This window comes from Myiozetetes cayanensis, unplaced genomic scaffold, assembly GCF_022539395.1.
Source record: "Myiozetetes cayanensis isolate MyiCay16 unplaced genomic scaffold, myiCay2020 scf10, whole genome shotgun sequence".
NCBI classification, from domain to species: Eukaryota; Metazoa; Chordata; class Aves; order Passeriformes; family Tyrannidae; genus Myiozetetes; species Myiozetetes cayanensis.
The window spans coordinates 1,481,561-1,509,232 of record NW_026086605.1 but is presented as its reverse complement, the minus strand read 5'-3'; the positions used below and the strand labels follow the sequence as shown (position 1 = coordinate 1,509,232).

Here is a 27,672-nt window from a genome sequence, read left to right as displayed (position 1 = left end):
TTCTCCTCTGTTAGTTCTGCTCTTAGGTTGCCCTTCCCCTCCCAGGAGTGCAGGAGTTGAATTTTTTATTGTTTTTCCATCTCTTATTTAACAATATCCACTTCTAATATTCTCTTTCCTGATCTCTAAGCACCCCTAATCCCTTTCCTGTACTCCAATCTGTCATCAATTTTAGAAAGAATCAGAAGCACTGAGAGAGAGCTGTAAGTGTAATTGTGGCTCGACCTGGTCAGTGAATGTTTGCTTCAGGTTTAAAGCTGGTGATTATGATTGAAATCTCACAATCTGGGCCATGAGCCTCTGGTGGAAATCCAATAGTAAAGATACCATGTGAGGCAAGCGTTTGACATCTGCAAATGGGTGCCATCTGTTTCTTCTTTTAAGAGTATTAACCACCTAAGAAAGGAAAAGAAATGCATGAAACTTGGTCTGAGGTCAAGAGAGTGTGACTGAGATCAGAGTCTTGGCTGCAGAGTAAAATGGGGTATAGATTCACCCTCCCCATACACACACACTGCTCTGTTTTGCAAGTGGAAAAGAGATAATTGCAGCAGGCACACAGTACATACCTCCAGATTTGGGGGAAGTCAGGATGCAGAGGCAGCCATACAGCCCAGGCTTCTTTTTAGGGCCACAGCAAGGCTTTTTTTTCCTAAAAGAGGAAGTGAGTAACTTCAGAAGACAAAATTTTGACTCAGCTTTTTGCAATTCTGCTTCTGCTCCCACCCCTCGCCACACACGTCTGGGCCAGGAACAACTCATGCCTTCCCTTTCCGTGGCACGCTTTGCTCCCGTGGTCGGTGGTGATGGAGCTGGAGCGTTCACCTCTCACCTCTCCCACCTCCTGGCACTGCTGCAACCCCACGGGCTGGCACAGGAGCTTCAGCACTGCTTGGCTTCCCTGCAACCCTGCCTGGCTCTGGCCTGCCAGGGGTTTATTTTTGAAGGAATCCAAAGGCTGGTATATAGGGTGGGTGAGTAGTGATGCCTACACCCTGCTGAGTCGTGTTTCTGTTCACCAGAGGCTGAAAGGATAATGTCCAGTTTCATATTTAAACAGGAGGGCTTTGCTGAAGAGGGTTTGCCCCGGCCCCACTGTGTGCAGTAATGGTTTGGTACAAGGAGGAACATGGGATTACAAAAGGACAAACCCCATCAACCCCAGTTTCAGACCAGGGGAGTACAATCAGAACCTCCCATTAACGCAGGAACATGGGGGTTTATTGTACGGCTCCGGGGAAGTCACACGTTGTGTGTAACCCTCACATATTCATGAGGCACAACGAGCAGTTACAGTTTAAAAGCTGCTGGTGTCTCACTTCCACCAGGCAAACGCTTTGGAGGCAGAAGGGGGAATGGTTTTTGATGATGAGAGGTTTTCCAGGCTGCAAACGTAGATGGAAAGAGGGAACTCTTTACAGTGTGCCCAATAACAGAACACCTGCAGGTCCCCAGCAAAGCCTCTGCACTTACAATAGTTTACATCCCCCAAATCATCTGTGTCAATGGCAGGGATTCCACACTGATCCTGTTCCTCTGGATCAGACCACAGCTGTGGGCAGCAGCCAGTACCTTGATCTGTGAAACAGTAAAGCTCTCTGTCGCCAGTGAGATCAACCTGACTCCTGCTGTTGCAGGGTAAGGCATGTTCTGCCACCTCTCAGGTTGCACATTACCTGTCTCTGTGTGCCTGAAGCCATCTAGACCTGGAGGCTGTGACTTGGCCTGAAGACTCACAGACAAGTCCCACCTCCTGCTTGTCCACAGAGACTTTCTGGTCCAGGTTTGCCTGGAACACATCCCCAGGACAGCTTTGCTCAGAGAGTATCTGAAAGATTTTGGAAGAGGAGTAGTAAAAAAATTAAGACTTTTTTTTTTTTTTTCTCTCCCTGCCAAACAAGATGGGGAAAGTGTTTTACTGGAAAATTTGGTGCCGAGAAATCTTTTTAATGCTTTTTAGATTTTTCTTAGGTACCCCTAGCAAGGCCACGCTGTATTTATGTCTGAAGGTACCATTTTGTATACACCAGCAATGCAAATAATCAGGGCTGCACCAGGGATGACTCACAGTTCTACTGCTTTGTAAGCATCGTGACATCTCTCCGTGCAAATTGTTGCCATCAGCCTCATATTTGAACCTGTGTGTGGCTCATGGAGAGCTGTGGACACAGATCCTGATCCCTGAGACACTGCTGGGGTGTAGCCAAAATGACAACTCTCAACACGAGCTTTGCTCTCCGCCTGTGAATCATTTTACCCTCAAATAAAATAATGCCAGAGCCAGAGCTGGTAAAAGGGGCTGTTGCAGCTTTGCAGCTGGAGAGTGAAGGGCTGGGTGTGAGTGTTTAGGTGGGCTCTTTGCTCACACCTGAGCTGGGTGTGAGTGTTTAGGTGGGCTCTTTGCTCACACCTGAGCTGGGTGTGAGTGTTTAGGTGGGCTCTGTGCTCACACCTGACCTGGATGTAGGTGTTTAGGTGGGCTCTGTGCTCACACCTGAGCTGGGTGTGAGTGTTTAGGTGGGCTCTTTGCTCACAGCTGACCTGGGTGTGAGTGTTTACGTGGGCTCTTTGCTCATCCTGACCTGCAGCCAGCTGGGAGTTGCTGTTGTGGGCTTTGCCCTGAGCCTGCCAAGCTGCCATCTGCCAGAGACTAAAGCACTAACCTGAATCCAGCTGATGGTCTCATGGATAAGATCCAAAGCTCTTTGGCTCACAGTCAATGCTCTGAATAAGTCCATGCAAATGTTTCTGGGTACCCTGGATTGATAAGGATCTCTAGCTCATCCAGGGCATCCACAAATATTTGCACGAATGTGTTCAGAGTGGGCAAACATTTATGAATACCTTCAATAAGCCAGAAGCCCTGGAGGCTGAGGGGATTGCAAATCCTCTCTGTATTCCTTCCACAAGCCCCAGTGAGCCCAGTAATCACTTCCCAGTATGTGATGGAGAAGCAGCAGCTCATCCCTCAGTGCCAAAGCTCTGCCTGCAAACTGGCCACAGTGGGGCCGTGAATGGAGGTGCTGCCCTCCAAACGGCAGGACATGTCCCCAGTCAGTGGGGACAACAAAGAGCCCTGTGCTGCCAAAGTCCATGGGTGCCAACTGCTGCAACTCCATACGTTTATCTGTTTCTAGCATATGACACCACTAAGGTATCTCCAAATCCAAACAGAGGAGCTGCTTCCCTGGCTGCCCCTGGTCTGTGATGTGTCAGTTGTGAGCTGTTCAGGGCAGCTATTGCTTCTTGCTGTGAACATTTTCACAGCTGTGGCTGAAAGGAGTCTTGCTGTCACCACGGTCTCTTGCCAAACCTGCACTGGTGCTGGGCTGTTTGGAGGCAGCACATCCCTGTCCTGACACAGCTCCACGCACAGCAAGGCAGTTTGGATCTCCTCCGATCTCCAGGGCTGCACCTCATCTCCAGCCACACCGAGCAAGGCACAGGGAGGAAGATTTTATTGCAGCTTTCTACACTGTCAGGGCAGGACTTTCCTGTCGTTTCATTGTGTTGTCTTAAATCCCCTTTTGCCTTGCTGAGCTGAAGCCCTGGATGTTTTGGTGTCAGGGATCCCCAGTCAGAAGGGCAGTGATCTGCCGGCTCCAAAGAGGCTCAGTGACGACTGAGCATGCAGGTTGTTGATCTTCTCTAATTGCTGCCGCGTCAGCAGCCACATCAGGCTGTCTGGGATGACGGTATGAGAGCGTGTAATCCCTGGTAATTCCCCCTCACCTGAACCCTTTGCGTTCGTGCTGAAGATTTACCGACTTTCCGCGAGGAGCTCTCAGAGGATAAAAGCAGCATTAATGGCTGGGGGTTTCAGACCTCAGAGGAAGCATCACCTGCCTGTGACCTGAAGAACCCGGTTCAGCAAGAGCTGCACTGCTCAGGGCTGTGTCCTGCCTGCTGTGCCTGCTGCCACTCAGCACTGCAGCTTGCCCAGGGACTCGCTAGTAGAGGATGCAGTAGAGGAAAAGCAGGAGAGAGAGTTTTTCCGGAACACACCTCACTTCCGAACTGCTCTGAGCCGTGCTGACATGGAGGGACCTGCCTCGGTGCTGTGCCTGAGGACTTGCTGCATAAAACACTGCAGTCCACTCCGTGTCACCGAAAACCCGCCCGAGCTGGGGCAGTCCCAGCTCTCCAGGAGCTGCAGTTGCTCTCACGGGGTGATGAAAAAAGGGCAGTCGAACACTGCCAGCAAGTGTGCCTTGCCCATCATCCCAGAATACCCAGGCTTCCAGGATGTTAAGGTTTGTATGCAAGACCTCTCTTTACAATATGTGATAACTGCTACCTCTTCTTCTGTTGGAGGGATAATTCCCCTCTGGCCCGGAAAGCTGATGTTTGATGCAATAATAAGGTTTGCACTGTGGTGGGGTAGAGAAAAACTCAACTTCAACGAGTTTTTTTTTCTTCTACATTTTGAAGCTGATTATTATTTTAGGTTGATTCTATTTTTTAAACCATTTAAAAAGGTTTTAGTTAGGAAGACTACTTTTTAATCAAGTTTTAGTGTTCTCCAATTGCCTAACTTCTTCCAAAAGTACAGCCACTCTAGGCAGGGCCATTTGATTTGCTGGGTCCCTTCCAGGATGAAGTGTGATGGAGGAGTGAGAGATCAAAAACTTGATTGCTTTTCAGTTTACATGGCATGTCCAACCCACTATTTCTCATTTGAGCTCAATGTTTTTCATTCATTACTAGTAGGCAACATGTCAAAGGCTGATGATGGAGTGCCCTACTGAGACATTGCTGGGCTCTGAATCCAGATTTGTGGCTGGACCCTTAGAGAGCATCTAGCCTTAATTAGAGATTGTCAAAAACTGCATGAGTGATGGCTTTTTTTTTTATATACCAAAGGCATTGTCAGGCATAATAAATGATTGTGAAATGTTCCACAACCCCGCTGTGGCTGTCATCCACATGCAGTGTAGTCTTACTTTTTAGTGATTAGAAACAGTAATATAATATAAACCAGTTCTTCCTTCCAGACAAACTGCTAAGGTTTGCAGAGAGAAAGCCATGCTCTGCTCCAACTTGCTGTACAGAAACCAGCTGTTGCTCCTGGTAGCTTGAGACAGGCCAGGGTGTCTTGGAATACCTGTGAGAAAGGTGGAAATGGCAGAGCAGTGACTTGGAAAACCCAGAGGACAGGAAACTGTGGACGTGGAAAGTCAACACCTTTTACATGGGGAATTTCTGGCAGTCTGTAAAAGCACTCACAGCATGGATGTCCCCCCAAATCAACCCAAAGACACCCAGTGGGGGCTGGATCAGAGCTTGCTTTGGCTATTCGAGTAACTCAAGGGTGAATTTGGCCTGCAATGGGAAAGGAGGAGAAAAAGTTATGCCCATCTATGCTGTGCTGTGGTGTCAGAATAATAAAGTTCATAGTTTTAAGATGTAGAAATACATTGTAGGTGAAAATTGCAATTCTTGCAAAAATACACTGCAGTTCAGCACAGATTTACCTGGGATTAAGGAAAGGGGGGAAAAAAAATCTCTTGGAAGTGGGATCTGGTTTTTGCCTTAGGAAAGAGCAGCTACAGGCTAGTGGGATTTTAAAAGGATAAACCTAAAATTCTGTTGATACAGGTAGGTGAGAGATCCTTTCAGAAAGTTAGATTTTCACAGAGGCTGCAGAAAATTGTGGTAGTAGAGTTGGTGGGAGGTAAAAATGCTCAGCATTCATTAAGCTCAGCATTAATTAAGCTCAGCCCAATGGACTTCTGTTCCAGAGAGGGATTGGTACCAAACTGCTTGGTCTTCAGGGAATTTGGATTAAGAACCTCAAATGGTCATTAACAGCTCTTTACTGTATGCAATCACACACCCTAGACCCTCCTTCTGCTTAAGCCAGCGTATTTTAATTCAGATTTCTTTCTCTCCTCTGCCCCCAATCCTGCTTTTTTCTCTCCTCCACCTTCCTATTTAAAATAGCTATCAAGAAGTTACGTGGGAATTCCAGCCTTCAACCAACTTTTCCAGGATTTGGGAAGAGGAAAGGACTCCTCATCCCAACCGAAGGACTTTTCAAGGAGACCTTTGCTCGTCCATTGCTCGGGGAGCTGCCGGAGGGGCTCCTTGGAAGGCCCCCTGACCACCAGCACCGGCTTCCAGGACAAACCCCTGCAGGAGTACTTCAACGAGAGGCTGATGGAGCTGGGGAACTACGGGAGCAAGTGGTCTAAGAGGAGAACAGGAGTGTTTGCAGAGCAGACCCAGCGCAGGAGCAGCTGCAGCGCTGCGGTGGGGCCGGGGCACGGGCAGGACGAGCCCTGCGTGCCAGCACACCAGGACAGCCCCAAAGGGAGCGAGTGTTACTGCCAGGACAAAATCCAGAACGTCCTGAAGCTCTACAAGAGCGACTGCCTGGACGTTCTGACGATGCACATCACTGCCCCCCTGGAGGCGTTTGTGCAAAGGAAATGACAGCTGCAGCCCTGCAAAAACTGTTCCTGTTCAGCACCATCAGTTCAGTTCAGATATGTCAGCCCCCTGACACAGAAAGGTGCTTGTCTGGGGGAGGAAATACCCTCTTGCTTTGTGTTCTTGATGAACATCGCATAGATTTGTTTTCGACCATTTTCTGCAAAGAATCAGCATAACCAGCCCATAGGTGTGTGACTCATGGCAGTGCTCTAAATGCATGCATGTATTAGTGAAATGCTTAGATGGCCTTAAAAAAGGTGATAAATGTCAGAGGAGTAGCTTGTTTCCTCTTGTGGAGTTTGTGTTAGTTAATGGGAAGAAAGAATGTTGTGTTCTGCCCAGTTACTTTGCTTGTTTTAAGCCTCTTGGTTTTATCACTGTGACCCAACTAATTTATGGTCTTGCTATGACTTATTTATGACAAGATGCAAATAGTTGATGAGAAATTATTGGTTTTCACTCGTTGTAATCTCCAGGTGGATCACTGTAAGAGCTCGACACGTGAAGAAGCAAACACAGACAGAAGATTTGCTTTTAAATATGATCAGCTATTATGGTTTCATTTGCAGACTCAAAAACCTTTGAGTTAAAAACCACCACAAGGACAAAGAGGAAAAAAAATGCTAGATTAGAGTTAGAATGATGGAATTAAGTATGAAAGAAGGCTCCTTCCTGCTTTCCTACTGTAAATATGAGAACAACATAGCAAATTCCTAATGTAATCTGAACTTTGAGTTGTTTACTGGATTAGTATTTATTGTGGTCATGTAAGTACACAATGTCTGCTGCAGCTGAATCTTTTCATTATGGGAAATGTCAGTGTTTAATTCCACAGCACAATGACTGAATACCAGACCCAAAGTGGGGCAATGATTTTAAGCTTCCAGAAAGATCTACTGCTGCCTGTGGTATCATTGGCAATAAATTCATTACAGTGTTGGTTTGGATTGATGTCTTCTTTCTTTGCTTTCAGACTTGTTTTATTGTGAATTAGCAATTAAGCCATGCCCCTGGCTAGACTTAATCCCTTCCAGTGCTGACTTCTCTCCATCACTTTTCCCTCCTCGTTCCTCCCATTTCTTCAATCCTTGTGAAACTTGCCCCAGGCTGTCCCTTCTGCAGGTCATGTTTTCCTTCTTCCCAATACCTATTTGCAGAAATATTTCTTCTGCACTGCCTCCTCAGCTCTTTGGGGCATATGTTTCTGTCTTTCAGGGTGTGGGGATGAATACCTGCAGAAAGGAGAGGGCAGATTAAGGAACCTCTCACACCCCTCCTGCCAGTTCCTCAGGAAACAGCCAGGAGTTTTGCCACCAAAATGCAAGTGAAAGATGTAAGAGTCATTCCACATCCCTTCCCCAGTCCTGGGATCAAGATGACCTAAGGGAACCCAGGTGGGATACTGAGAGCTCTCAGCCCTTTGTGTGTGGGAGAAAGCCCCACGTACTGAGGCCAAATGAATTTTTCAGAATTCCCACTTGCCTCAGTGCTGCAAATGGAGGGAGCAGCCAATTAGGTGAGATTTTTCCCCTGCAGGAAAATATTTTTCTTTTTTAGATTGAAATGAAAAAGTCTGAAAGCCATAACGTGTGAGGGGGTGCCACGGAGGGGGTGCATCTGGTTCTCATTGTAAGTTTGCCAGAGGTTGGTTTGTGTTCTAGGAGTGAATGCACAGTAATAACCCAGAATTATGAGAGGGCATAATAATAACAGTGCATAAGGGGAAGGGAACAATATTAATGGAACACAGGCAACCTTAATTCTTCCATTTCTTAAACTCGAGGCTTAGCACCCCTGAATGTGTGCTTTTGAAGTTTAGTTTTGTGAAGCGTTTCCAACCTACAAGCTTTTTGAAAAGAAGGCAAACTGCCTGCCTTCCTGCTCCTGATATTTTAATGGTTATCACACTGCAGTGACCCCAGATTAGCAGGTCTGCAGCATCTTGAGTCTCTCTGCCATATAAGCTGACAGAGGCACGTGGAGATTTGCACTCTCAGGGTGCCACTCACATTCGCCAACAACGAAGGAGAAAACTTTCTTGAATTAAGAAATTAGCAGTGATAGACTGTAATTAAAATAAAATGCATAAAACCAGGTATTTTCTTCACTGAAAGAGTGGCCAGGCATTGGATCAGGCTGCCCAGGGCGGTGGTGGAGTCACCATCCCTGGACGTGGCACTCAGTGCTCTGGTTTAGTGGACATGGTGGTGTTTGGTCAAAGGCTGGACTTGATGATTTTGGAAGTCTTTTCCAGCCTTAATGAGTCCATGATTCTGTGATTTACCCAAGCATCTGTAAATGGGTTATTCAAGCTGCTCAGCCTCTGGGCAGTTACTCTTCTCCACTCAGGACAAGTCAGAGCACCAGCTTTTAACAGGCCCTATTTTAATTTTATTTTTTACTTTTACTGAATAGAATTGCAAAATCCCAAAAAAATTAAATGTTGACTTGGCAGAAACTTGTACTGTTTACTCACTCAGAAGAACCCCATAGACCTTAAATTGCACAGTCAGGCCCATTTATGGCATTTTTCATCAGTAAAGCACTCTAGGGAATTAAAAAAGAAGTTGAGATGCTTTTAAAATTGGATTTCCTTCAAAGCTGTGTCATGGCTTCCCTCTGAGGAGTTGCCCATCTCATGTCAGAGGTAGTGGAAAAGCCCAAGGAAGATTACATCTCCTAAGAGGGAGCATATCTGGATGTTGCTGTACGGAAAAGACACGAAGTTACAGAGAGAAAAAAACCCGCCAAGAACTGTTAAGAGAAGAAATAAAATTTCATCTCCTCTCCTCTCAGATTGTTAAAATCTTGTGAAAAATGGCTTGGCTTTGCTTGGAAAGTGAGAGTATGCATGACCTGAATTTATACAGTCTATTACCTTGGGTTTCACTGTTGAGTGTTTAGCTGTTGGACGTAGCTGCTTCTTTCATGCAGACAATCTGTTTTCAAAATGTTCTTTCAAGAAACTTGATGCAGACACTGCTTGCCATTAGCAGGCTCATAAAAATATTCTTTATGTCTCTTCGAAAAGTTCCTCCTTCTCCTCTTAACAAAAAGAGCAGTGCATCACTTTCCTCCTGGAGATTTTGCAGCCACTCTCTATCTCTGCTTCAGATGTTTTTCTGTGTGCAATACTGAGCAGCACACTCGGATGGCTGTTGTTTCCCTTCTGCAAGCATATTCTCTCTGCCAGACTGGAGCTCAGGCAAAGTCCTCTGTAGGGCCTCATAAATCAGTGCTCACCTTACTTTAAAACATATTTCATGGCTGTGTCCCTGCTGGTGAGTCTCGTCATCCTCTCCTTGAACACCTTCAGGGCTGTAAAGGGTTGTGTTGGCCGACAGTGCAGAGGGAGGCTGGGGAGGTGAGGATGGAAGGCAGAGGAAGGAGGTCCTGGGGAAACAAAACCTGCTTTCAAATGGGAATCTGAACCTTCACAAAGTGAGATCCAACCTCAGCTTGGCTTTTGGTTCCCTCAATCTTCCTGAAGACGTGATGGGACAGAAAATACAAAACATGTGAAGCCACAGAGGTATGGACTTCATCCCACTCTCCCAGTAACCATCTTCAGGATCCCAAGGATTTCAGGAGCCTCTGTTTGATTACACGCCTCATTAAAGCACAATGTATCATTTTCATGTATTTAAATTAAGGAATTTATTAAAAAAACAACCAAACAAAAAAAAACCCCAAAGCCCAAACCCCCAATCAAAACAGTGGTTTGATCTAGATACAGCAGCACTGTGACATTACTAGGACATTATGTACGAAGAATCCAAGCAGCCATAGAACACAGAAGCCTTTATCTTCAGTAACAACCTCAAAATGAAACTAGCTTCATCAAACAATGTTAAAGATCTCCCTGGAAAGAGAAACAAAACCAAACAGACCCTCCCCACCCCAACCCTTTTGGATATTAGAATGATTTTTTTGTACAATACCAACAGCCACTAGCTCTTCTAATTGAGAACACTTGCTTTAATTTATTACAAAAATGATCTGTTGACTCAGTTATGAAAGACAACTTTTAACATTGCTTTAGAATTGTCTGCTCCTCTTATAGACTACAGCATTAGAAGTGCTTAAAAACATTTAATCCTGGATATGCTCTTGAAATTGAATCAGAAGGATATTCTGTGTGTGTTTATATACCAAATATGATTTTTAATTTTTGAAGCAGGTGAAAAGACTAACCCTAATATGAAACTGCAATTTTACAATTTAATTATTAGTCAGATATGGGCAAACCACATGATAGTTCATGAAATCTTTAGGTCTATCTACATTGCTCAGAAAACACAAAATAAAGTTTTTACAGCTTTCACCTCCGAAAGGCTAAAATGTTCAGTCTTTTAGAAGAGTGTCCAGTGTTTAAAAGAAACGCAATTAAAAGGGAGACCGCATCCAATCCACGTGGAACGACTCGTTTGAGCTTGCCCATCAGCGGGTCTGACAGCTGCGTGCGGGGTGATGAGAAAGGAGAGCACTTCCCAGCCAGCCACCACCCCAGGTGTGCCCTCTCTGGCAGTGAATCTTCTCTACAGCTTCTCCAGAAAAACCTGGAGCTCCCCTCCGGAGCCCACGGATCCCAGGCGTGTTTGCCCCTTTTGTTTCCACAGTGGGCAGGGAACTGACCCAGGGTTTGCCACAGGTGCATCTTTGGGACTTCAATAATGTAGGCAATCCTCTGCAGGCTTGGCCAAAAAAGCTGAACCAATGAGTGTTATTTCCTCATAACTACTATCTAAAAAAAAGAGAGGAATTGCTCATGGGAATGCCATAATTACTGGCCAGCTTTTAAGTAAGAAATGAATACTTTAACATTGGCGCTGTCACCTCGTTGTTGATGTCTTACAGAAGTGCAGTGCTTTCTGTCTCAGTGTCTCCAAGGAACTGAGACAAACCAATGATAAAAAGAGCCCTAATTTAGAAGAGTCTTCTCCCTTGTCGTGTAAATAAGAGCAGCTCTACTGAGCCTATTTCACTTAAATAATAATACAAAGAGTTGATATTGATCTGGTTTATGCACAGACTCCAAAGTGCTTTCAATTGACAGACAGAGAGCATCCCTCCATGCTTGAGAAATGGAAAACAAAACTGCACAGAGGTTTGCTCAGGGCAGTGAAGAAAAACATGGGCAGAGTAGGAATACCAACCATCACCCCTGGCTCCAGTACATAAACCAAGGAGAAGACATATGTGCCAGCAGTAATATTCATTACAGTGAATAGGTAGCAATCTGTTTAAAATTGTTTCTTTCCTAAAGCCCATTGGTCAGGACAGCAGCTTAGCTGATCCAACTGCAGCAGCTTGTTATCACAGAGATGTTTGGGGGAGGTGAGTGTATAATACTGCAGCATATTGTTGGCTTTCACCTTCTTGGATGAAATTTTTTATTTTCCTTAAAGGAAATAACTTAAAAATTCTCTGAACCAATTATTTCTTTCTCTCTCTGTCCTTTTCTTTTTTTTTTTTTTTTTTTTTTTATTTTCCAGTTAAGGACAGACAATTATTACCAGCCAGCACTGTAATATTATTTAGTGTAAAAGACACCGTGTCCTGCCCAGCACACAAAAGAGAATTGTTTTAAACCTATGCAGACTTTCTCTCAGCTTTAGCATGAGGGTGTTAGTCACTATTTTTACTCTAAATAATTAGTAGCATTTTCAGTTGCAGGGTATGTTTGTGAAAGGCCTGAGACAGACAACTCAGATTCTCCCAAACCTCACTGCCAAGTGCAGCTCCCCACAGCCTGACCCAGACTGGGACCATCCTTGGGCAGGAGAGCCTTGTAAAGCTCCTGCAGGGCACTTTGTGCTTCGTGCCACACACAGGGAGGAAGATGGACTGTGTGCCAAGGGCCAGACTAACCCAAAGGTGTTCCTCCAAAGAAAAATCCAGTCTTTCCAAAGACTGCCAGGGAAATGCCTGCTGAATGTTCTCCTCTACACTGAGTATTACAAACATGAACTGAACAAAAAGAATGATCACAACTAACAGTGGAGAGAGGTTAAAACACACATATCTTGTCCACAGCAAAGCCAGTTCCTGCAGCCCCTGTTCCATGGAGATTGGTGAGAAGCAGCAGCTGTGCTGTAAAGGTGTGCATTTATTGCTCTTCCAGATGTGCAGGGAACTCCTGACCGAGGCTGGGAACAGGGACCTGTGTGATGGCTGTTCCTGCAGGCTGAGGGGATTCTCACCTGCCCCATCAAACTGTTCCCCCTGACCCTCAGAGAGACAACCCTGCCTCTGAGGCCAGGCTTGATGTGTAACATGGCCCTGTGTCCCAGGTGACTGCAGACACTGTGACCAGCATGTGATGAACCAAGGAAGAACCTGCAGCACTTTGGACTTGAAATGTGAGGCTTTGACAGCTGAAGCAAAGAATTCAATGAAGAATTCAAAAGGTGAATGACCTCAAGAATCAATGTTTTCAAATCAGGTGCTTTGCTGGGTCAGCCAAGTTTGATTCCCACTGCTGATGGCACTCTCAGCCACAGTTTCTGGGTATCAAACTGTTTTTGCAGAGAGCTGTTGTGTCTCTGAACTGCCAGTTCCCAGGAGTCTCTAATCAGTAGGGCCAGATGAGCGCTGGGATATTGAATTCTGCAGTTTCCTAACGCTCAGCTGGATCTCCAGTACCTGTTTGCCTTGATTATCTTCACACCTTTCCCAGCTTCACAAGCAGGTTTTTGTTCAGAAACAACATCTGAGTCATGGCCATGCTTGTGAAAAAAATCTCTTTTTAGGTAATCCAGGTCAAGAGTGCACACACAAGAGTTTGTTATTTTTTCCTTCATTATCCCTTGGTTTAAAAAAAGGCTCCCATCTAACAGAGAGTGGGGAAGAAATGCTACAGGAGTCAAGTGAACCTTGAGACACTGTAGAAAATGGATAGCAAACACCTGACTCATAAAAGCCTGTAAACTAATTGGTGTTCATCTGACTACTCAGTAAAGATTTAAAAATAAAAAACATGCTTGCACAAGTCAGGATCAGATTGCACGACTTCTGATTCTTAAAAAGAGCTAAGTTTGCTCATCTGACTATTTAAAACAAGCAACCAGATCCGAACATATGCATTTTCTTGGGGAAAGAATTTGTATTGTAATTGAAAAGGAGACAGAGAAAATCAATCAACCCGAATTGCACCTGGTCATGCAGTGGAAGTGAGAGGACTGTGGTCCTACTCCAGTCTTGAGTGCAAGGTGAGCTGAATAATTTAAAAAAAAAAAAAAAAAAGCAATAAAAAGAAATCCTGCAGGTTTTGCTGTAGGAAAACCCTGGCAGGAAGATTCCAGATCCCTAGGGCTGCTCATCAGCACTAAAGATGTACAATATTAAGTCTTTCATTGCTGGGCTCTGAAAAATCACGACAGTTCTGCTGCCTCAGCATTGTAATACTGTTTATATTTTGTAATTCAGGACAGACAAATTCAGGGGTGCAGCGTGAAATCTCCCTCAATTGCCTTGTTTTGTGTCTCTCCCTTTACTCACTCACTGCTCCCAAGGAGCTGGAATCCAGAGGGAGTCCATCCCAGGCCTTCCTTCGGGTGCACATCTCCAGGATTCAGGATATCTAACCCTACCAAAGTGTCCTCCAAGCGTCAGGAGTCAGTGAATGCAGTTCTCATCCTTCCAGGACTTTGCACTGCCCCTGTGTCTCCACTGGTAGAGCCCCAGAGCTGCTGAGTGAGGAAGGAGAGCAGCACAGGGCACAAACGCTGTCACTCACTGTTGTCACTAAGAAGTCACCCACCACTAGTTAAGGCTGGTGGCATCTAAGAGGTACAAGGCCAGCTCCAACCTGTATTTGCAATTTGTTCACCAGCTTTCAGTAAGGGGGGTTGTGGTTATCAGATTTTTATTTCCCAAGTGGGAGATGGCAAAGAAAGAAAATTTCAGTCTTCCTATGCCAGACTGGTGGCATGTAGGAGATGATGGGAATCACGTGAGATCCCAAATGCCACTGAAGAAGGCCTGTGAAAACCTCCCAAAGCAAGAAAGTCTTCATCCAGAGCGTGATCAGGTGTCTGAGCAGATTCCAGGTAGCTTCAAGTCAGGCCATGAGAACAGACCTAGAAGTATCAGCCCAATCTGTGCATAGCGGCTTTCACCTCTACAATATTTAATTCCCCTCCTATCAGGAAGCTGAAACCATTGCAGATTTGATTTACAGCTGATTCAGAGAGATAAAATTCCTTACAATTCTCATCTATTACTACCTGTCTAAAAATCTTGCACCTTCTGCAAGACCTGCAGTGCCATCACCTGGCATGGGACAGTGGCTCAAGCCTCACCTCCCCTTCTTGACTTTTCTTTGTCAGCTGCTTTACCCAAGTCCTGTCCCTGTTCTGATGCCTGAGGTGCTGCTGCTGACCCTGACTGGCCCTGTTTACACCAGTGGGGACGATGTTTTTGTCGATGGTTGAAGGACCCTGGACAAAGGATGATGGAACCGACGGTGGGAGGTGCCATTTCATAACTGACATTTTATCCAGCTGAGGTTCTAGAGAGCTGTCACAAACCAGAGTGCTGAACTCCTCTCTCTCTATCTGTTTGATACGAGCAACTGTGGAAAAGCCTTGGAATTTGACTGCTTGGAGTTTTGCTCTCATTTCAGCAGGTGCAGGTTTGAAGTCCTTGAAAAACAAATGAACGTTTGCTTTCCTGGCCACCTCTCCCTCAGCTTTGTTCCACCTGCCATTGGAGACAGCACCAAAACTAGTGAAGGAGAAGAGCTTCAAACAGGGCTCCTTTTCTGACTAAAAAGCACTTGATGAAATGACAACACAAGGAAGTGCAAATCTCAGCTGGGCTGGTCCCGTGACACCACAAACCTTCAGCACAGCAAGCAGCATTCTTGAATGCACCAAAATCTTGCCTTTCAGCATTTAATGCGAGACATTACAAATTAATGAAGAGGAGAAATGTATGCAGTGTTGCTGTAAACCAAATATACAGATGTAAAATAATTAAGAATAAATTGCTCCATAAAAATGCGTGTCATTAAACCCCAGTCTGATAAAGTGATTTATGAAGAATTTCCTAGAATTGCTAAAAAGAATGATTTCTCATTTGAGGCTCTGGAAGTCTTGAGTCACATTTTGTTTCTTTTAAAAAAATGTCTTAAAACACATGGCTTTACAGCTGCTGCTTGGAAAATATACACCTCCAAAGTCTGACTTTCATTTAAATACAAATGTACAAAATGTAAACTGAGACAATAGAGAAATTTACAAAACTTTTCTTTAAAAATAATAAAGACAAAATTCAGTTCTAGTATGATGCTATTTAAATACGTGCAAGTAGTCATGTTCATTGAATTTCTATTGCAATGTTCTAAATAGACAAATTTGATTCACACAGTCTTGAGTGCCACCTCCAAAAACAGACCTGAGTGGAAAATTCTTCTTAAAATGCGAGGCTCCACTGGAAGGAATGGATAGAAGATCTCCACTTCGGGAGATCCTGTTTGTTTTCACTCAAAGGTGGAGGCTCTCTCATCCACAGAAGCTCCAGGGATTATAGTGGAAGGATGCAACGTGTTGTTTGGTAAAACTGAGCTGGAACTAGCTGCTCCCAGTGGAGTTTGAACTCACGTGATTCGAATTTATGTGGTGATTTAAACTGGCCTTTGAATTTGGAGAGCTCTTTGAATTGTTCTGATGCTGCAGAAAGAGGAAGACAATGATGGTTACATTTCCAAAATATGCCATGCTCTTTTTTTTAAGTCCAACACTGTTCATTTTATAGTGATAAGGCACTGACTGGACTGCAAGATGTTTCCGTTTGAAGATCTTTGGGTGCAAAATATTCTTTGCGTTCTTACCTGTAGTCCCTCTAGGTGAGCAGGACCATGGCAGTTCTCGAGGAATGAAGCAAAGAAGACTCACTCGAGCTCCAGGAGTCAAATCAATTCACTGCAAAATGTCAGTACCTGCTAAACCTGACTAATACAGAGGACACCTGCCAGTGCTCAGCCATGGCTTTAACTCCACAGAAACAGAGCAGTCCAAGAATGTTCTTGAGATTTGCAAGTGATGCCACGGGGCCTCATGAAACCTGTACATCCTGTATGATCTGGTCTGCTCTCTTCTTTACTGTCTTGGTTTCCTGCCATGGCTACCTCCCTCAAAATTTGCATTTTCTTTCTTCTTTTTTTTTTTAAACACATAAATCAAGGATTTTCACAAGGAACTTCCTGAAACTAGGGAATCACTTCCAAAGGCATGTCAGCATACCACTGAAAAATAGGTTGGGTAAGAGGTTTCCAGCTGCTGGAAACAGAACTCATGAAGAACACTGGAACTTCTGGCAGTAAAAAAAAAATTAAAAAAATCACAAGAGGTAAATGGCAAACCTGGGACATGCAGTGTTAGGCAGGAAATTACCAGGTAACTGTGACAGCCAGCCCTCTCTAAGACACTCTGCCTTCCTCCTAACAAAAATACCACCAGAACATGGCTGTGACACTGGGCATCTGTGGGAGTTCCCCTCTCTTAGTCCTAAAAGATCTCACCTGTCGCTTAAATATTCTCTGTAGCAATCCTTTCTTGGGTGGCTCTGGGGGGTAGCTTTTGTTTAGGTCTGGTGAAATAGTACCATTTGGTCCAAAGACATTCAGCTCCTTGAAGCACTCTGTTTCTATCATCTAGGGAAAAAAAGAAACAAATGAGACGTCTGCATTAAACAAATTCCAGCAGTGCTGGGCTGTTCAAAGCCAGCAATATGCTGGGAGAGTTAACAGTTGGCTCCTGCTGGTGCCTTTGGAAGGCAAAGAGGATGCGTGAAAAGGAGAGGCTGAGTCTGCTCTGCACCTTTGCACATCAAAAACTGCCCCATGAAACTTGCTGTTCTCTTCTTTAGGGTTGTGGAGAATATTGGGTAAAAGACAGGCACACTTACAGAACCCCAGTTCTTAGCACCCCTCTGCCCACGTGGATCTGCTGTTTGATACACAGCTGGGTTATGAAATCTGCTGTTGGCTGTGTTTTGATACCAAACAGAAAGAAAGACTCAGAGTCTGGAAACCCCAGAGCGGTTCAAGGTCCAGAGTCAACTGCTGCAGCAGCTGGACCCACTGCAGGTACGACACAATGGGTGACATCAGGGTCACCACTGGAGGAGCCTTCTACCAGGACTTCCAGCTATCCCAGAGAAGCTCCTGAGAGCTGCTGTGGAAACACCTCTGCAGAAATCCAGGAGAAGGAAGTACAGTAGGACCCTGGCCAATTTACACAAATGCACAGAGCCAACAGATACAGTCACCTGAGCCTGCCATCTGTGCTACATTACAGGACTTGAAAGGGGCCATTTGTTACTCATGAAAGCATTAGAGTCTGGCACGTTCTCCAGTAGCTATATATTACTGCAGACACACAGCTCCTCTCAAACCATCTGCATTTGGGCTTTTATCGGAGTAATTTTACTATGACACGTCCTTACCTCATTCTGCCATGGGATAGACACTGATCCTGTGGAAAACTTGGAGTAGAAATCATCATCTGTTTGGTCCAGGTTGACTCCCTTCACCGTGGAGAATTGCTCGATGTCTAGCACATCCTTGCAGTACACTGCTCTGGGCTGTCAGCACCAAAGACAACAGAAACAACAGGAGAAAAAAGTATTTCTGAGTCGGATCATGTGCTCTCATTCACAGGTTCAGTCAAGTGAGAATGTCTAACAACAAGTGTGTGTCTGCATCCTCCTTCTCTAGACTCGCTCTGCCTGCCTGTTTATCATCAAAGGCTGACTTCGCTTCAAGCACGTTTAAGCTTCCTAGTTCAAAGCCCTTAAAGCATCAGTCAAAGCAGGTTTCAGTCATCCATGTACCATCTGGTTAAGAGGTGAGAGGAAAAGAACAGAGAAAGCAAGAAAACAAAAATCAAGTCCTTCAGTAGCCTTTTCTTTTAGAGAGGAAACAACAGAAAACCAGAATGTTCATGAGACAGCTCTGAAAAGAGGCCTCAAATAGAAGTGCCCTCCTGGTCAGATAGCTGTGGGGTTTGCAGCTTAAAAATTTAAAGGAATGTACACTAATTGCTAAAGAAAACAGAGGAGGTTTGGCATTTTTCCATTGTTTTTATTAATAGCTCTGCTGCTGGAAGCTGTCCAGAAGCACCTCTATTAAGTCCTTTAACTTGTCTGCATTTGTTCAAAGAAATAGTCAAATGGCTTTGCCTTTTTGAACTACTCAGTTTTCTGGGATGACAGAGGCAGAGTAATCCAGAAGAGGACGGAGGGACATGGGCTGGATTCCAACCTCTGCCATTGGCTATATAGCTTCAGGTGATTCAGCTGACTTCAGTAAAGACTGGGAAACCAGTGGATGAATTGCCACACAAATTAAATTAGGGGCAGCTCTTGAGTTCCCAATAAATAGCCATAAAAACTTATGTGCCTTTGCTTTAGCAAACACGTCTCTAAGAGGTGCCTTCTAGGCCTTTCGTGCCACAGCTAAGGCTTAAACACACTCTGGCAGATCCCAAATTTGAGCCCAGAATTTTCCCATTTTCTACATCAGAAAGAAATAGTAGCTTGTCTCTTGTTTCTTCCCACCAAAGCAGGTCATAACACCATGGGCTAATTGGCAGGAATAACTAGGCCACATAGTAAAACGTAAAGCAAAACCAGAGCAGCTAAAGTAAACTTTTGTAGCATTCAAACCACTTTGGTTTGGTTGAGTTTGTAGCGACGTGAATGAGACCTGCCAAGATGTTACTTTCCTTAATACATTAAAATGGCAGTGTTTACTTAGAACCATATGGGAACTCTTAAGGATAGAAGGTCTAGCCAGAAAGAGAGCCCTGCAGGAGGAAAATCATCAGATAACTCTGTGCACTGGGGTAGAAACTGACACCACAAAAGGGTGGAAAAAGTTTTGTTGTTGCCAATACAACAAAGACTGAGTTATGTGCGAGTCTGGTGTGCAAACCTGAGTAAGGACTCAGTGTTGGGTTCCATGTCCCACGAACACTAAAAGGTTCAAAATACTCTCTTGGGTCCAAGTCACCTTCTCTGCTTGAGGTGACACCCGACAGATTTTATGATGACCAAGTCCGTTCCCCAGTTCCACAGAGCTTTGGACTCTGCAGTTCTGGTTTCACTCAGCCTGTGTATCTGTAAATCTGCACGCATACACGTGGCTTTCACTGCTGATGGTTCCAAGCACCAGCTGGTCCTGAGCACAGTGACTCTCCCACTACCACCATGGACAAGGGAACACAAAGGTTTCCAGTGCCTCCAGTGTCACACAGGAATGCTGTGGTAAAATGAGGGAATGAATGAAGGCCAGGGTGCCCATCCTGTGTGAAGGCTCACCCACCCACACACACACACATCTACAGAGCTCCCTCTGCTCTCTTCTTCCTCCCAGCATCCCCACTCCAGCCCTACCACTCATCACACCTTCCTAGGGTAGCTACCCATGCAGAGAGTGATAACAGCCCCAAGAGAGAGAAGTTATTTTAGAAACAAATCTCCAGAAAGAGGCCACTGGGGGGTTCTTCCCATCGTACTCACATCAGGGACAAAGGGAGGATCCAGCATTCCTGCTTCCAACCGCTTGAAATTCATGCTCTTGAAGAAGGGGTGCCTCTTCACTTCTGCTGCCCCTTCCCCTTGACATCCCAGCCGCTGCTTCACGTCTTTGGTGAGGAGCTGAAACGTGCCAAGAGGAACGGTGAGGATGTCAGAAAAGCAACAGCTCCACAAAGATATTTTTATCCCCAGTTGTTTCTGAATGTGCCCAGAGGGAAGCACAGAGGGGAGGTGGAATTGCTGCTACTTAAAGGCTGAAGTTAAATGGATCAGGACTGCACTGTTCTTCATGCTGGTAAAACGATTTGAAAATCACCTGCTGTAAAGTATTTACAGTCAAAATAGAGACTGTTACTTCTGCTTACTTTCAGTGAACACTTTCAAGAAAAGATCTGACATTCCTTAATAATTGATATAGATGCACATTCATAAGTCCCATGTGCTTTTTCTCAGTTTTTCTTCCCTTTCTTTTTCTTTTGTATGGATGGACTAACTGATCTGTAAGGAAACAGTTCAATAATTCTGGCGCAGACTAGTTGGTGGATGAGTAGACAACATGTAGCCAAATCCTCACAAAAATGCCTCCACTTTTAAATCATATGGATAGGATCAAGCAGGCTAAGAGATCACAACTAAACAGTTGAAGAGAGGCAGATCTTACTGTGCCAATGACTGGTTCAAAAAGATCACCATTTGGGACAGAGACCTGTCTGAAATGTACCACTAACTTGAAAGGCAATCTGCTGAAAGCGAAGGTTCACAGTTTTGTTTCCCTGTTTTCCCTTCCATTCATCTTCAAGGAAGCCTGTATTGTGCTCAGATAAAGATGGGAAAATATAACTCCAAAATCACCATTATCTGCCCAGAGATTTCAGCTGCCTACTCAAGAGACGTGCAACTCGTGCCTTAGCTCAACAGCAAACTAAGCATGTGCTGCAAACAGACAAGGCTGGCTCTGCTGGAGCATCCACCCCGGTGGAAAACGCTCTACACAGACACTGCAATATCCCAAAAGCTCCAGGGAGACCCTTCCAGAACTAAAGGGACTGCAAGAGAAAGCACTGCCCAGAGAAGCTGTGGCTGCCCCATCCCTGGCAGTGTCCAAGGCCAGGATGGACGGGGCTCGGAGCAACCTGGGCAAGTGGAAGGTGTCTCTGCCCGCGGCAGGGGGGTTGCACTAGAGGGTCTTTTCGATCCCCTCCCTGTAGATTTCCCCGTGCTGTGCCGGTGCCGCGGGGAGGCAGCAGAGGAGCGGCCAGCGGGACAGGGCAGCCCCGGGGAACGGTGCCGGTCCCTCCGCCGGCTTTGCTGCCCCAGAGCCCAGCCGAGCTGAGCTCATCTCCCGCTCAGGTACTGACACTGAACCCCACAATCCGAGGGCACCGCCCGCTCGGGGCAGGCTCGGCACCCACGCGGGGTGGGCTCGCTCTGGAACCCCAAAAGCTGCGGGGGTTTGGCATTCCAGGTGTTGCTCGAGACTTTGAGCTCCCCTGGTCCCGGGGCGACGGTTTTTATTGCGAGTGTTCCTTTTTTTTAATTTGTTTTGTTTCGTTTTTGTTAAACCCCAGCAGTTCTACGCTCTAGCCTGCGCGAAGGAGACAGCTTCGGAATTTCCAGTCAAGAATCTGGCTTGCTCTACTGTGCCCGGGCAGAGGAGGCAAAAGTACTTTTGGTCTTCTATTCTCACGTTGACAGGGCTTTCCTGACAGGTGGAAAGAAGAATCTGAAGGCAGAAAGACCATTTTTATGGCCCCTGGCTCTGATACACTTTTGGAGATGATACTTGGAAGCTTCCAGGAACAGAGCAGCTGAGGAGCAAGCAGTGGTAGGAAGGGGTAGATTTGGAATTGCCTGTAGATGATAAAGGAGATCTCTGCAGTTTCTGCTCCCAAGTCAGCTGTGAAGGGATGAAAGGGGGTTACATCCTGTCTCTGTAGTCTGGACTCTGGATTAAGTGGGAAGACCAAACTAATCTGTGAATTTCCCCTTGTCAGGCTGTAAATTGTTTGGAGTATGTGGTCAGGGGATAGGGTAGCTGAGGATAGAGAAAAGCTGCCTGGGGATTCCTGGGCTCCTCTGTGATAAACAAGGGAGTATTCAGTAATTTCAGATGCAAGAAGGAAGTCTGTGGAGCATGAATGCAGTTGGTTGCGGGTGGTTGGACACTGCAGGCTGAAAGACAAGAGGGAACAGACACTGGGAATATGCTGGGACTGAAAGGCCACAGAAAGGAGAGGATTCTCCTGCAAACCCCTGCCTGCCTCTTGAGGAGAGTCCCAATGGAGAAAAATGTGAGAAATTCATGGAATCTGACAAGCTGTAGATGCAACCAGCTCTAGAGATGGCAACAGGTGAAACCAGACAATTTTTCTGGCTCCTGTTGTGGATATCAAGAGATAGCATGGACTATAGCATTTTCCAGAAGGGAAGACCCTTCCTTTATCCAGGGAATAATGAGTCTTTTACCATTTCCTCCAGCCCCAGAAGCTTTCTGCAATAGTAAACCCATGCCAGAGCCTGAAATATGCACCCCAGTTGGGAATCTGACCTGGAAAAGAAAATGGAGATAACAACTGTATGTTTTGAGCCATCTCTACACTTTTGTTAAATTCAGCTTCAAAGGGTTTATTTAATATGAACAGAGAGCAGAACAAAAGCAACTGCATCAGGCTGATGACAAGCCCTCCTGGGACAGCAGTGCAAGTGACCCCACTAAACATAATGTCAATGTAATTTTACAGCCAAAGCCTGCAGATAATTCACAGAGTTTCAAATCTGAAGATGTCTTAGGCCACCCAACCACGCATGACGTTGATACCAAGCAGCAGAGCTTTATATTCTGGTAGCAAATGCTCCAGATGACACTGGACATTTAGGGTTTAGTCTGCAGATTTACGGGCAAAGCACGACTAGAACAGGACTTTCAAAGAGAGTCCTGAGTAGCAGCAGTGAAGTTACACCAAGATCTTGATATAAAGAGCTTTCTGATACTTCCATGTCACTCATTTTATCCCCACTGGGGATTCAAACTCTGCTGTGTCTGAGACTTTTTCCACGACTTTGTTTTGCTTCCTTTACAAAAAGAAACAACTGTTGTGAGGATTGCTAAAAAAAGCCAACAGTCCCCAAAGCACTGCTTTATCTTTGTGTGATCAATCAGTTCATATCCAGATCATACCATGTAATAAATAATTCCAAGTCCTAAGATGTTAGTCCTAAAATTACAGGAGTAAGAGGAAAACAAAAAATTGCTGCTCATGAAAAGAGACAAGGGGAATTGGTAAAACTGTTCCCACTGACCCAGCTGATCAAATAGTTTCAGGAATCACCTGGACAAATCTCAGCCCTGACACAGAGGTAAGCAGGTTCTTTTCAGCAATTTTTTAGAGAATGGAAAAGCAATAGTATGGTCACCTCTCAGTTATTAAATGAGAGAAGAGAGTGGAGTGGGAACTGAAGATGCCACAATGACATGAATGGCCACATATCATCCTGCTTATGAAATCACAGCCTAATCTGGCCAGCTGAAGAGTCAAAACCCTCTCAGGTGTGGGTGACAATTAAGCTCATTGCAAAGGCTTACTAGAGAAGATTCATTATTATTATTGCTGCTGTTGCTATTATCAATTGCAATGATAAGCATTTGAAGAGCACCCTGATGTGTACGAGGTTCCTCTCAGGAGAGATGGAAGAGCAGTTCTGACAAAAATGAAGGTGTCATTATGTGTGAACAAGTTGGTTTGTAGGGATGAAAGCAGGGAGGAGGGATGAAAATAGGCAGGAGTAGCTGCATGATGACATTTGCTGGTGGTGAGACAGGTAGAGAAAAAAATTGCTTTTAGGGGAAAAAAGAACCCATTACCTTTTAGTTGGCTGGGGAGGCACCTTGGGAAGGGAATGGAGATTGGAATCGTGGAACAGCTCAAGCTGGAAGGCACGTCTGGAGATTGCCCAGTCCAATCCCTCTGCTCAAAGCAGAGTCAGAGCAAGTTGTTCCAGACCTTGTCCAGCTGGGATTTGGATAACTCCAGGTGTGGAGACTACACGGCCCCTCTGGGAAACCTGGTCCAGTGTTTGACTACACTCACTACAGAAAAGCCTTTCCCAGTGTTCAGAGGGACCCCCCTGTGCTTCAGTTTGTGCCCTTACTGGGCAACAAACCAAGAGTTTGGCTCTGTCTTCTTGACACCCTCCAAACAGAGATCCCTTTTGTGGAGTAAAACGGGAGCTGCAGGAATAAAAGGCGTGAGGGAAGACACTTTGTGGGAAAGGCAGAGAAGCAGGACACAGTGTCAGAAGAACAGAGAAATATGGGCCCATCCAATTCTCCTGACTTGAATGCACTTCAAGTCACATCTCTGGATGCATGACTGCACTTGTCAGGGAAAACATGCATGTGCATCAATGAAATACAAGTCATAACAACAACAAACAGGGAGCATTTCCTAGAAAGACTGGATTTTTTTTTCACAGAAAAAAACACCCCATGAAGCAGTTATGTTATATGGGAACTATGGGTTGGGGAGCTTCCCAGAAAGCCAGCTGCCCCTGTTCCTAATTATTTATTATTCATCTCTGTTTCAGTCCAAAATGAGGTCTGATTTATGGGAAATTACTTACAAAATGAAACATGGAAATATGGGATGGATGATGATTAATGGGAGCTATGATATGTGCCTGCAAAAATGCAGAAGGGCACAAACATCCTGGAGGGGAAGGTTGACGTGGGGTGACACCAGAGGGCTTCCATAGGAGCAAAGGAACAAAGACAATTTATTTCCTGGTGGAGACGCTGTGAGCTCATGGAGCAAAGCTCTGAGGAGAAGGGTAGGAGACATGGTGAGAAGCACAGTGTTCCCCACTCCTGCCCTGAAGAGTCCACTCTGGGAAAGCCTTTTTGTGTCAGATCTCTGTGAAGGCTCAAGTTAGACTCATGTACTGAAATTTTATGTTTCATTTTGCAGATATGATGGGTAATTAATTATTCCTTTTTTGTTTCCTTGTTAAGATTCTGATACAAACCAACAAAGCCCTGCTTTTCAACATAAAGAGCAAAAAAGAACTTGAGAAAACACATTTGAATAATGGATTTTTTTTTTAAATGTCACTTGATGAAATAAATTACTTTCGGATGGAAAACCACAAATGCCATCACACTCAGTACCAGAACTAAGGCACTTCCTGCCTTAAGGCACTAGTGCTCAAAAAGGGAAGGGTTATCTTTGGATCCATTAATAGCTTGCAGAAACCACCTAAATAAACATGCCACGTGATTGGACAGTGAAGCAGTTAATGATCAAGTTTTCAGGGTGATTTATATATAGTCCATGCTTCCCTGAGGCAAGGGAATGAACTGGATGACCTCCCGAGGTCCCACCTCTGTGAAACCAAAGTCTCCATGGCTTGAAGATGAAAATGACCACTAGAGTGTAATGACTGTCTGCTCCCCTGGGAGTGCTGGCTCATCTACAGCACTATCCCATCAATGCTACATTTAATTCTTCTCCACTTTAAGTTCTTGTGGGCTTGCTTATTTTCAAAGTAGACTTTCATTCTGTTATGCAAGAGACATAAAGAGTAACAAGAAGGGCTTCTACAGGTATGTCAGCCAGAAAAGGGGATTTGGGCTGGATGATCTTTAAAGGTCCCTTCCAACCCAAACTGTTCTGATTCTATGCCTCATGCTTGCACATAACTATGGAATAAGCAACAAGATATCATTTTTGCCCACTACATTTCCATTCCACACTAACAGCAGGATATGCACAAACCTCTGCCACTCCAGCACACTCTGCTCCTCACCTGCTGACAGTTAAGAAGCTACCTGAGAAGAGAAGGCTGTTTGAGCACATGAGATGGTTTGTAAGAGCCTGTGGCTGTCCTAAAGTTTCCCATGTCGACTTCACTGGGGGCTCTGAATCTCCAGTTAAGGGCAGTGAATGGCCTAGAGCATCTATCAAGAGTGATGTCAGATAATTACTACCCAGGGATTCAGCAGTGGGCTGGAGCACTGTGAGTTAATGGCTTCCAGCCACCACACTTGGCAATGTTACCATTATTATTTGCAAGGAGACCTCAGTGTCCCTTCATGAAGCCAGCCAACCAGAATGGCCTCGATCTGCTCTTTGCTTGCCTGTTGCACAAGACACTGGTGAAACTCTCACTACCTATTTGTTGACCTTTCTCCAGTACACACAGATATGTCATTGTCTCCAAAGGAGACTTCACTTGTTAGCAAACAACATCAAGAGAAAGGCCACATCCCTTTCCAAACTCCAATTCCGTCTTCTAAAGATGGATGTCAACAAGACATTGATGAATTCAGACACAGCTTTGAGATTTCTCAGAGGGTTTGAGGATTTCTATTGTCAGACATGGCTATTGTGCTACAAAAATGACTCCCAGCTGAAAGAGTGAGAAAACATTCTGAAGAACAGCTCAACAGTATTAAGAAAAGCTGGATACCCTGGCACCCTGGGGGAAAAGCTGCTAACAAAGTCAGTGAGATGGGCTGGGACAACATTTGAGTGTCACAATAATTTCATTGCATAATCCTTGTCCTGCTTACCCCCAGCTCTCACCAAAGACAATGGAAGCCTGGGGTTTTCAGTTCCTTGCAGGAGACAACCAGAGTCTTGCATCATCAAGCCCTTTTTATTTTTTTCTACAGCGTTATAAAAGACAGAAACGCATTCCTGACTGCAAACTAACATTCGAAGTCTCATGAGAATAGATACTGCTCCCTTGGCCTTAAAACTCTGGAGAGGGCTCAAGATGACCGTGATGAATCTCACGGAGAAGCAAGCCCAAATAAACACAATTAGAACGAACAGGGAATGCAGTCACCCCATGGACAGATGAGCTTGGTTAGTCCCTGTTTCTGCAGCCCCCCTGTGGTACCTCGTTACTGCTCAGACCCTGCCAGACACAGCTTGTTAATGAAGCTGCCACACTGGGCCTTCCAGCCCCTTACCATTTTACAGATGGACTTGGCCTCCTCAGAAAACTTATGGGAGTACACCTCTTCTGTCTCCAGCACCCTCCTGTCCACTTCTTCCCTCTTCACCTTCTCTTTCCTTCCACGAAACGGTGATTGCCCAGCAATCATTTCATAAATGAGACAGCCTAGCCCCCAGTAGTCAGGGCTGAGTGTGTATCTCTGGTTGTTCAGCACTTCTGGAGCTGTGGAGGAGAGTGATACGTCTCATGGAGATGCTTGATATTCAGATAGGCAAAACAAGTGTCTAGAACTTTCATTTTGGCGACTGAATACACATGCACAGAGACTGGTGGGTAAAATATAAAAACACCTCCTGATTTCCACTGGTTGCATTACAGAGAATGCAGCATGCTCCATGCCATGCTGTTTTCTCTCCATGCTCCATGCCTTGTGCATGCTGTCTTCTGGCTGCTCTACCAACTCAGTCCAATTAAAAAAAACAAAAAACACCCAAACAAACCAGAAAGAAGTTGAAGCTAAATATTAAGCAGAGACCTAAACTTAAAGAGTCCCTCCAGACTTCTCCATTTAGGGAAGAAACGAAACACAAACGCACGTCCTGTAGACGGCCGTGACATTTCTCCAGAAGCAAATTCCGCCTTTTTGGTCAATTCATAACTTTTTTTTTTTTCCCCTCCCACTTTAAAAATAAAACAATCCCTTTATTTCACGTTGCAACCACACAGTGCTTT

The 27,672-nt window shown here is 45.1% G+C and overlaps 2 protein-coding genes across 4 annotated transcripts in view; one reads left to right on the top strand and one right to left on the bottom strand.

The window, feature by feature from the left end:
- The first annotated feature begins 3,725 nt into the window (after positions 1 to 3,725).
- Positions 3,726 to 7,369, top strand: LOC126650005 (uncharacterized). Of its 2 annotated transcripts, none has more exons than XM_050334456.1 (2): positions 3,726 to 4,253; positions 5,992 to 7,369. In XM_050334456.1, the coding sequence occupies exons 1-2, from the start codon at positions 4,038 to 4,040 to the stop codon at positions 6,433 to 6,435; spliced, it is 660 nt and encodes a 219-aa protein (XP_050190413.1). In that variant the 5' UTR covers positions 3,726 to 4,037; the 3' UTR covers positions 6,436 to 7,369. The 2 variants fall into 2 exon arrangements, with proteins under 2 accessions (XP_050190413.1, XP_050190406.1); XM_050334449.1 differs by having other exon boundaries at positions 3,730 to 4,253; positions 5,944 to 7,369.
- Positions 7,370 to 10,067: 2,698 nt separating this feature from the next.
- The window catches only part of GRK5 (G protein-coupled receptor kinase 5), a 153,749-nt gene continuing 136,144 nt past the window's right edge, over positions 10,068 to 27,672 (bottom strand). For both annotated transcript variants that reach the window (XM_050334428.1, XM_050334437.1), the window contains 5 exons: positions 26,954 to 27,162; positions 19,963 to 20,100; positions 17,887 to 18,024; positions 16,961 to 17,092; positions 10,068 to 16,109 (listed from right to left, as the gene is read on the bottom strand). In XM_050334428.1, coding sequence (XP_050190385.1) covers positions 16,011 to 16,109; positions 16,961 to 17,092; positions 17,887 to 18,024; positions 19,963 to 20,100; positions 26,954 to 27,162 — 716 coding nt within the window. In that variant the 3' untranslated portion in view covers positions 10,068 to 16,010. The remainder of the gene's footprint in view (positions 16,110 to 16,960; positions 17,093 to 17,886; positions 18,025 to 19,962; positions 20,101 to 26,953; positions 27,163 to 27,672) is intronic.